Below are 10,242 nucleotides of genomic sequence, written 5' to 3' on the forward strand. Positions count from 1 at the left end.
CTTGCAAGCCCCACTTATACACACCACAAGCACATGCCAAATAGTTGGCATCAGTGTGGTCATGCCGTTGGTTTGTGTCCCTCTGGGCTTTCCTAGAGCCTTTCACGTGTCCTTCAGCAGGTTACAGTAGAGAGCTTAGAAAACGGAAAAAACATCACCATAGCAGAAAAAAGCCTCCATGCTTCTCCAGGCCTGTGTCCTTGTGGACTATTTGGGAAGAAAACAATATATATATGTACCTAAATTTGTTTGGCTCGTCTCTTGGTGATTTCTTAAAACTCTAGTGTCTTGTCCTAACAATAAAACATCCTGTAGATTTTACAAGAAAATGATTAAGTATTTACATAAATGTCTCAGAAGTTTACAGCTACTATACCCCTGTTAAGAATATATGTGTTGACAGTATAAGGTCTTAAATTTAGAAAGCTGTACTTAACAGGAAGGAATTTGAGCTTGATTAAGTATTTAAAGCTCAATATGATTTTTCATCAAGAAACACAACTGCCTACTGCTGCTCTCTAGTTTGTGGGTGAATACATGCTCAAACCTTCATATCAATCATCCTTTACGGATACTCTAAAGCTGGTTTGTTGGATTGATGCATTTTTGTCAAAAACGATGGTAAAAGGCAAATCTAATGTTGAAATGTCCCACAGAAGATTTTGCTAGTGCTTCTAATAGTTCAATCTCAATAGATTACCTTTCAACCTGGGCAATTTTTTTTGAAGAGGAAGGAAACGCTTTACTATTGCTCTGTTTTGAGAGCTGCTTTTAAAGATTTGTCTGGTCTTCTACAACTTTCTCTGAATGTTCTTCAGAAATAGAAAATCAAACATTCTGAGCCATTTCTGTAGTTGTTGTTGTGGGGCTTTTTGTTTTTGTTTTGTTTTCTCAAACCTGATCTGGCCAGAAAATACAAGCAGTGTTTGAAGTGAACTGGCAGGACTTAGCTTCTGTGATTTAGGAGCTACAGATTTGCTTTGACATCACAAATTACTGCTGGTCTAAAATAGTGATTTTTTTTTTTTTTTTTTTTTTTTTTTTTTATTGCTAATATATTTTTGGGTTGCCCATATCACCAAATACCTCTGTATTTAAGCGCAATTTCGTATAAATAGATTGAATGTCTACCTGTTTGATTTCACGTTTCTTACTAATAGATTTAGCAGCTCTTCTAGAAATAGAGTTACTTTTCATGTGACACATCTTGGGTTTCTGTGTATGTGAAAGCTCTTTGGGTAACACCTGGTGCTGCATTGATTGTAATGATATAAATGTCAAAAGGAATAGATAGAATGGGATCGAAGACACTTGAACGTTTGATCTTCATGTGAATTATTTTGAAGAATCGATCTATAGGGCTTTATTTCGCAGTAAATTTGTAGGGGACTGCTGCAACTCTGTTCCCCCTTCTCCCTTTCTCTAGCTGCAGGTAAGTTACTCAATTCTTCCATTGACTAACCTGTTCAGTTTTTTGGAATGAGCTTCACTACTTGGTGCTTCTCTTCATGAGTCTAGCTCTCCTTTCCATTTCCACACCTCTTAAAGGTCTGGTCAAATGTATCTATATTTGAAAACGAAAGGAGAGATTGCATATTTCTCTTAGGAAACTGTTATTTTGGGACAATTATATCAGAATTAGCAATGGTTCTTGTTCAGCTATTCTAAGACTAAAGTAGAGTTTCTACAAAAACTATTTTATCTTTGGCTTTCATTTTTTTCCCTAGATTTTTTTTTTAAATAAACAATGACTTATAAAAGCTGTTTTACTTAAAGTGCTTCCTTAAAAAAAAAATCTCTGATATTTGCAGACAGTCCTAGGGTCTCTGACCCCAATATTCCCCTAGTGGCCCGTGAGATCATGCAGCGAATGATCCGACAGTTTGCTGCTGAATATACCTCAAAAAATAGCTCTACTCAGGACTCCAGCCAGCCCAATAGCACAAAGAACCAAAGCCTGCTGAAAGCATCTCTGGTCGCCTCCTCTCCCACGGCTGCAACTGCTCAGAACCCTGTGCTCAGCAAACTTCTCATGGCTGACCAAGACTCACCTCTGGACCTTACTGTCAGAAAGTCTCAGTCAGAACCTAGTGAACAAGGTAGGACTCTTATCAGTGTCTTGCATCCTGCATCAATCCATTAATGGCATTCTTGTTGCAAAACCAGACAATCAGGAGTTTGCACTCTTACACAAAATGTGAAGTGGAAAAGCAGTAGATGTTTTTACAATAAAATGATGACTAGCTAGATATGGCTGGGAGAGAAGAGACTTCTTGAGAGAATGTAGGCCTGTAGAAATGAGTGATTTTTCTGAAGAAGGGCAAAGGGGATGGACATGCTCCAAACTCAGGGGACAAGTGTGCTGTTCCTGCTGGGAGCTGCAAGAAACAGCCTGCCAAAATAGACTGTGCGCTTGCTGATCAGACAAGTTCACGTGGTCATGAAAACCATAATGTTGCCTCCTTTCTGAAGATCAGTACGGTCTGACTGAAGGACTGATTTATTTTCTTTCTGTTCATAGTGTGAAAACAGTATCTTTTAAAATCTGTGAGAAATTGCTTTGTGAAGGCTGTAAAAATGATACCCATGAACTGTACAAAACTTCCAGGTTTATGCATTTGGAAGAAATGTTTCTTTTCTACCTTAAAAATAGACTTGTTCTGCAGAGCACAGATTGAATAACTTGTAACAGTGTTGCAGAGCTTGTTTTAATTTGAAAACCTTGCATTCCATCAAAGATGTTTTTAACAAGCAAATTCTGTGAGTGATTGTAGGATGTGAATGGGGGTTTTTCTGAAACTGTTGAATAGAGGCGATCATAAGTGTATCCTACTGATAGGATTAAAATTAGCCCCTTTACCCTTCTTTAGAAATGTGTCAGTGTCTGAAATCCTTCTATCAGAGTAGGCTGTCCATCCTCAAGTGGAAGAGGTACCTTTAAAAAAAAAAAAAAGAAAAGCCTTTTGCTAGCTAGTACAGAATTGTGGGTATCCCTTTATTCTTTGAAGTTACGTTTACGAAGCCCTTTGAAAAGGCTAATTTTATGTGTCCAGTAATATGCAGCTTGGGCGTCTGGACACTTAAGGCGCTTACTGAAAGTTGTCGCCACGCTTCAGTTACAAAACTGCAGTGAAAGATTGTATGGTGTCGATCTTGAAGTGAGGACCTGTACATCTAGCATTTGTTTCTAGCCAATTCTATTACAAATGTTATTTCACGGGTGTCTTTTGCATATATGTTTATAAATGTTAACATGTTCTTATTGTGAAGCTTTTCACTGAAAAAGAGAGGGAAAGAATCAGTTTTGCTTCCAGTTCCGTTGTGCTTTTTTTTTTTCCAATTAGAGGATTGTATGGTGAAAAAAGCATGTATGTGACCTGTTTAGCTACCATGTAACAAAAAAGCTGTAAGATAATTTATAATGTTCATAACACGCTATGGAATTAGAACATGTGCGTATTAACTTATACAGTAATCTGTTTGCTGATGCTACTTTTTTGCTATTGCTATTTTTTTTCCTAATTTACATTTAGTGTAATTGGGAAGAAGTTTTGCCAAACTTGTTAATGAGAGATTTAAGAGGCTGCTGTGAAAGGCTGCTAGTGGTGCTTTTTGCCACGTTTCTGTTCTAGTGGGGTGAGGGGAACCCAGCTAGTTGGTAAACTTCTCCACGAGGCTGGTCCTCCTTGCCCTCGGGGACTTCTAGGTCGTAATGACCCTTCTGATGGAGAAGCGTGGGTGCAAGTGCCTTGGGCAGCAGCCTGTGCTGTTCAGTATAGCCTCTTGAAAAGGAGGTGCTGCTTGATCCAGTCTCTGTGTCTTGTGGCTGCATAAGCGTTGTTGAAAAGGAAGATTGAATTCTCTGCTTGCTTGAATTACGGTGTGTTCCCAAATGCAGTGGGTAGAACAGCTTTCCATAAGTTAATTCTAGTTCACTGTTTATCATGGTTTTTTCTCCATGTCAGATGAGAACTTTAAGCAATCTGAAAGCCATCTTACATTGTTCTTGTGTTGGGTGGTATTTATTTGAGTAGATGGAATGAGTGAGGAGCTCCAAAATGTCTCTGGTTTGCCTTGCCAACAGGTTTCACTTATCTTTGCCTTATAAATTCCTTGTTTCAAAGTTTCCAGGAATTTCAGATGGCTGTGCTGCTTCTATGACAATGTTGACCTTATTAAAATTACCAGAATTTCAAGTTGTTTCAGTGCAGTGGGAGCAAGCCTTTTCTAGCAAAAGTGTTCCCTTTTCTGTTGCCTAGAAATGCAGAGTGTACGTAAGGGCTTGCAGAGGAGCACGGGTGAGCGTGAGGAAGTGCCATTAGTGAGAATGGAAGAAGCAGTCTAGCAGGAAAAACAATTTGGTATATGGAAGAAGAGAGGGAGTAAAATGGCACAATAGAGAGGAGAAAGGCAGCAGCTCTGCCAGTAGGGACCCATCAGAGACATGGAAAAAAGGATGAAGCTAGCTGCCAGGTGAGGAGTTGTCTCACGTTTGTGTGTGTGTGTGTGTGTTCATTTGAAAGTGAGTTTCCAATGTGAAATTCTCAATGAATTTTCCTATGGAGATTTGGATCAAAATAATTTCAGATACTGGCTTAAAGTCCCCCAAATCTCAGAAACCTGAAGAACGTCTCATTTTAGGGCTGATGAGGGTTGGTTGTGCGATAGGCTGTGTTGTATCTTGTAGGTCATCTTTTATTCTCTGGCCCTTTTAAGAGATGCACTTTAAATTTTGCCAAATTTTGTCGTGACTTCTGAGGACTACAAAGTCACTTGTAAGCCAAATTGCAAACAAATCCAAGCCTTAGTTTGTATAAATATAAAAATAAAATGGAAAATGCTGTGTGCTAAGTATGACTACAGCCCAAAAGCCTTGTTTTGTCAAGGGACAACATGGCTGATGCTGTTTCTTCAAACGCTGAAGTCATTCTTTGTCTCTGTACAGACGGTGTGCTTGATTTATCCACTAAGAAGAGTCCTTGTGCCGGCAGCACTTCTCTGAGTCATTCTCCAGGGTGCTCCAGTACTCCGGGAAATGGGTAAGAGAAAGCAACTTACTATGACCTTTTAAAACTGTTTTTTACTAAAAATGTGTGCTTACCTCCTGTTAATTTTAACTTTTGGTCTTAACCCTTTGGAGTAATGTGTTTTTTCAACTTGTACCTTTGGTAAATACCTTCATCCCACCTGCCAAATAAGAGTTGTTGCAAACTGAGACAGATTTAACTTGCAGCTAAGAACTTTAATGTCTGTTACTTTGGCCAATTTCATACTTAGCCAAAGATCTTTCCATTACCTGCTTCTTGGCTTCAGTGATAAGTGATGGTCCATGGAGGTGCAAGTTCAATTAAATGCATAAAGAGTCTTAGAGGCTTTGCAACATAATTTAGATTTCATTTCACTTAGGGGAAAGTTAGCTAACAGGAAAGTTTATTTTAGTGGTAGCAATGGTTTGGGTGATGAACCAAGCTGAATTAGATTTAAATCACTGCATGCTCTTTGTTAATATTTCCTAGCATAAACCACAACATACAAAATGAAAAGGGTGGGAGGGGAGTCTGGTAGTTCAGAAAACTTTAAATACGGCTTTTGGGATTTGTGATTGTACTGTAAGCACTGAACAAGTTTTTTGGTTTTGTTTGGTTCTGTTTTTGTTTTTTTTTTTAAATACTGTGTACTAGTCTTGCCTTAATTAGTTCAAGGTGTGAAAGTACGTTATATCAACAAAATTTCTTGAAGGTTTCCTATTTCTAATGGTCTCCATTTGCATACACTTAGAAACCCTTTACTCTTAGCTAGGATTGAGTTAATTGTGCTGGAGAGGTTGACTGGGAATAAGAGGGATTTTGGGTGTTGATGGGAGAATTTTTTCTTGAAGCTACTGTGAACAAGTAATTTTTTTAGTGAAGTACAGAAGCAGTATATGGCTTAAATTGCCACTTAATTGCTGGATTTCGCTTTACAGTGCACTTTGAAAAACAAGAAATTTTAAACTAACAACCCACCACCAATCCCGTACACTGCTAACAACTGATTTAACTTTTGCATTTCTCTTTGGAAAAATATTAGTGTCTCAGATTTCTCCCTTCAAGATTACTTTTCCCATTAATATTTCTATTAATAAAATACTTCAATTCTTGTTGAAAAGTTGGTCTTAATACTTTTTCACAATTCTTTAGCATAAAACTTCCCCACCAGCTCTTCTCTTTCAATTCTGAGCAGGTTATTTCCAGCTTTATTTTCCCAGGAAGGCAGCAGAAGCCACCGAGGCTGTGTATTGTTTGTTCCCTTGTTTGTGTATCAAGCAAGGGCCAAAGTCCGACAAGCAGGGATGACAGGGCTGGCACCTGGCACTGTCCTCATCAGTTCTGTGGGTCTGGAGAGGATGCGGCATGCTGGCACCTGTGGTTACTTGTACAGGTGTGTGGTAAATGAGGGTGCTTGCAGTCTGTCCAGCATCGATGAAATCAGGTGGGGCCCTCTGTCCTAGTTAGCTGCCAACATAACCTTTATGTAGGTGTAGAATCACTGGTGCGCATCCTGATGCTGATATATGCTGTAGAAGGGGCAGAGAATGCACATTGCTTGAGAGCGTTCTCCGGAATCGCAAACTTCCATTCATTTCTCTGGATTTTGTTCTGAATCCTTGTTGACTCTTGTTACCCACTTCAAATATGACCTATTGCATCCTGGAGAGAAGCTAGCAGCGTATGTATCGAGCACTGTGTCTATTACATGCCATGTCCTTTCTGTGGATGTCTTTCTCTACAGATTTTTTAAAAATTTTTTCTTAATCCCCACGTGATGTTAAAAAGAATAATGTAGCTTTTCAGCAGTTCGTATCCTATCCTTAAATAACGCTGACTTAGCTAGAGGGCTTTACGCCAGTATAGTGTCCCAGAGCATTAAAACAGAATTGCTTACTAGTCCCTTCGTTAATCTGTACGTTGAACATGGAAAAGTTTGGGGGTGGGGGTTGAACCGAGTGTGACTTAGTTACTACAGGGGGCTAAGCAACCAAATATTAAAATATACTTGCTTATCTGCAGTAGTAGTACTTTGTGTTCTAGAAAGAACGCTTGTGAAAAAGGAACACTTGTGAAAAAGGAAAATGGTAAAAATGCATACAACTTTTTCTGCTATTAACCCTTGATCTGGATGTAAGTTGGAACTTAGAATTTTTTTTTTTATTATTTTCTTTTTTTTTTTCCCTAGCCATGCTATGTAGCAAATGAGAATCAGGGACATGTATATATGCAATTAGTTGTTAAGAGAGCAATTTGGTAAGTCTAGCGTAATGCAGTGCTTTCATATTTGGTGCTTAATGAAAGTCAAGCAAATACCTTTAAGGCCCGTTAAGCTTTTTTTTTTTTTTTCCATCCTAAGCAGCAATTCTTCAATATGATGTAAGCGAACATCATCCAAGGTTTCCACCTATGCGTAGATACTGCAGGTGGCAGTCATATTTGCATGTTGAATATGTTGCACTTTGGCTTACTCTTTTATTACTGTACTTGTTTAGTGGTAACGTCACACCAGTAACACAGTTGTGTGTAGATCTATGGCGATTGATTACTACTTTGTAATTAAGGTGCTATTTTCAGACGCTTGCGCGAAGTCTTTTCTACTCCGAGAATTTGTGAACCCAACCAGAGACCAGCCAACAGGTTTCATTTTTCTTTGCCCAAAAAGCTTCTCTTTTTTTGTGAACAAGTTTTAAAACTGACTGATGCTGAGACTTAAAAAAAAAAAAAAAAAATTAAAATAAAAAAAAAATTTAAACAAAATTTTTTTAGAGAAAAATAAATAACACAAAAAGTGATGTTACCCAAGCAAGGCCTTCTAATAAAGGAGTGGCCCCCTCACCCATCCCTCCCTACCTGTGCAAGTCCTGCTCACATCAGTTTCCTTCCATCCAATTAGGCGACCTGGGAGACCCAGCCAGCACCATCCGGAGGGACTACAGAGTGGTGATGGGGTACCTCCAAGAAGCTTGCAGGATGGAACCAGGGAAGGTTATGGCCACTCCACATCTCTTAAAGTACCGCTGGCTCGATCACTCCAGATTAGTGAAGAACTGCTGAGCAGAAACCAGTTTTCTACGGCTGGCAGCCATGGGCCATCTGGACTACAGAATCATGGACAGCACTTAATATTATCCAGGGAGGCTTCTTGGGCAAAACCACACTACGAATTCAATTTCAGCCGCATGAAATTCAGGGGAAATGGTGCACTCAGCAACATCAGTGACCTTCCTTTTCTTACAGAAAACTCTGCCTTTCAAAAAATGGCACTTCAAACTAAACAGGATGGGAAAAAGGACGTGAGCCATTCGTCTCCTGTGGATTTAAAGATACCACAAGTTCGAGGCATGGACCTTTCATGGGAGTCCCGCACTGGTGACCAGTACAGCTATAGCTCTTTGGTAATGGGTTCACAAACGGAGAGCGCGCTTAGCAAAAAGTTAAGGGCTATCCTTCCAAAACAAAACAGGAGAAGTTTGCTGGATGCTGGACCAGATTCCTGGGGCTCAGATGCTGAGCAGTCTACCTCTGGACAGCCATATCCCACCTCAGATCAAGAGGGAGATCCTGGCTCCAAGCAACCTAGGAAGAAAAGAGGGAGATACAGACAGTACAACAGCGAGATACTGGAGGAAGCAATCTCTGTGGTTATGAGCGGGAAAATGAGTGTTTCCAAAGCTCAGAGTATTTATGGGATCCCCCACAGTACACTGGAGTACAAAGTTAAAGAGAGGCTGGGCACTTTGAAAAACCCTCCAAAGAAAAAAATGAAATTAATGAGGTCGGAGGGGCAGGATGTTTCAGTAAAGATTGAATTAGATCCCCAGGGAGAAGCAGCACAAAGTGCGAATGAATTGAAAGATGAGTAGGGATGTTGCTGAGTGCCAATTACTTTGCAAACTGGGTGAGCACTACTGCATAGTTCAACCACCACTGAGCACACCTGATTTTCCTATTTACTGCAATGCTCTTTCCTTTGCAGTTCAGCATAGACTTGTGTGGACACAGGTGAAAGGTGTGCTCTGAATGTCACATTGTAAATTTTTCTAGCCTGGTATGGCGCAGTTCCCTCATTCACCTGACCACTACCCCCTTTTTCATGTGGCTTTTTTTTTGTTTTTTTTTTTTCTCTGGGGTTTTTTGTTTTTCTTTCTTTCGCCTTTTGCATGTTTCTCTGCAATAGAGAGTTGAGTTACCTCACAAAGAATGCAGGCCTGTGGAAGTGGACATCTTGCCTGTAGAGCCTGCCTGAACTTCTGGTATTGGATTTTTCACGTCTGCCATTATAGAAATAAGTCCACTTTGTTAAACTGGTACTCTCTTAAAACCAGACTTTTTTTGAATGAGAATCAGACTGTCATTCTTCAAAATGTTTCAGAAATCTTTTTTTTTTTTTTTTTCCCCTCCTTTACTTTGATCCAGTTGATTGAAAGATCTAAGCTAAATCAAGTTATTTAGGAATGGTACCTCTCTTGAACTCAGATTTGTTTGTTAGATGGATAATCAATTGGGTCTAATCAGGCTCTCCACTATTTTCTTTCTAAATTAAACATACTTACCATTCACTGTCTGCTTAGTGCTCACCCGGAGGGGAGGGGAGGGAACACATACATACACTACCTTCAGAATATGTCAGTTAATTATTTGTAACACTACCTTCGCTGTAATTTTGTTTGATATTTTTGAAGGGTGATATTTAGACTCACCTGCTTGAGGATGTAGCCTTATCTCACGGAAGACAAGCTTCTTGCAGTCAGGAGCAGTCAGGGTACACTAAATGATGTATTAGGGTATGCCTCATTATAACAGAACTATGGTTCTTTGTGACCTTTATGCTTTTTAAAGACTTGATTCTGAGTTTACTAAACTATGTGGTTCCAACAACTAGTTTAAATGACTCTAATCTGGGGAAGGGGGATTTGTGTAACAAACTACTGTGATATTGCAAAAAAGAGAAAAAAAAAAAAAAAAAAGCCCACAAAACAGTGATCTCAAACGTTACAACCTCAGTAGTCTGCCCAAATATCCACATTAGTGAAGGAGCTTGTTAATGTTCAGGGAAGAAGTAAAACACTGGTAGCCTGAGCTAATTCAGGCTCTGCATCATATCTATCTGTAATACTGTCAGGGTCGAACACTCAATGAATGGGTGTTTCCTTTTTAAATATTACAGTTGCCAGTAGCGGGAATTAATCTAAGTCCTGCTTTTTTGTTGTTG

At 39.4% G+C, this 10,242-nt stretch overlaps 1 protein-coding gene across 1 annotated transcript in view; it reads left to right on the forward strand.

Annotated features, from left to right (window-relative positions):
• Positions 1–10,010, forward strand: part of LCOR (ligand dependent nuclear receptor corepressor) — a 38,265-nt gene extending 28,255 nt beyond the window's left edge. The window contains exons 7-9 of the mRNA XM_009638090.2: positions 1,812–2,099; positions 4,946–5,039; positions 7,924–10,010. Coding sequence (XP_009636385.1) covers positions 1,862–2,099; positions 4,946–5,039; positions 7,924–8,893 — 1,302 coding nt within the window. The 5' untranslated portion in view covers positions 1,812–1,861 and the 3' untranslated portion in view covers positions 8,894–10,010. The remainder of the gene's footprint in view (positions 1–1,811; positions 2,100–4,945; positions 5,040–7,923) is intronic.
• Positions 10,011–10,242: the final 232 nt, after the last annotated feature.

The sequence above is a fragment of the Egretta garzetta genome, unplaced genomic scaffold, assembly GCF_000687185.1.
Source record: "Egretta garzetta isolate BGI_Z169 unplaced genomic scaffold, ASM68718v1 scaffold135, whole genome shotgun sequence".
Classification (NCBI taxonomy): Eukaryota; Metazoa; Chordata; class Aves; order Pelecaniformes; family Ardeidae; genus Egretta; species Egretta garzetta.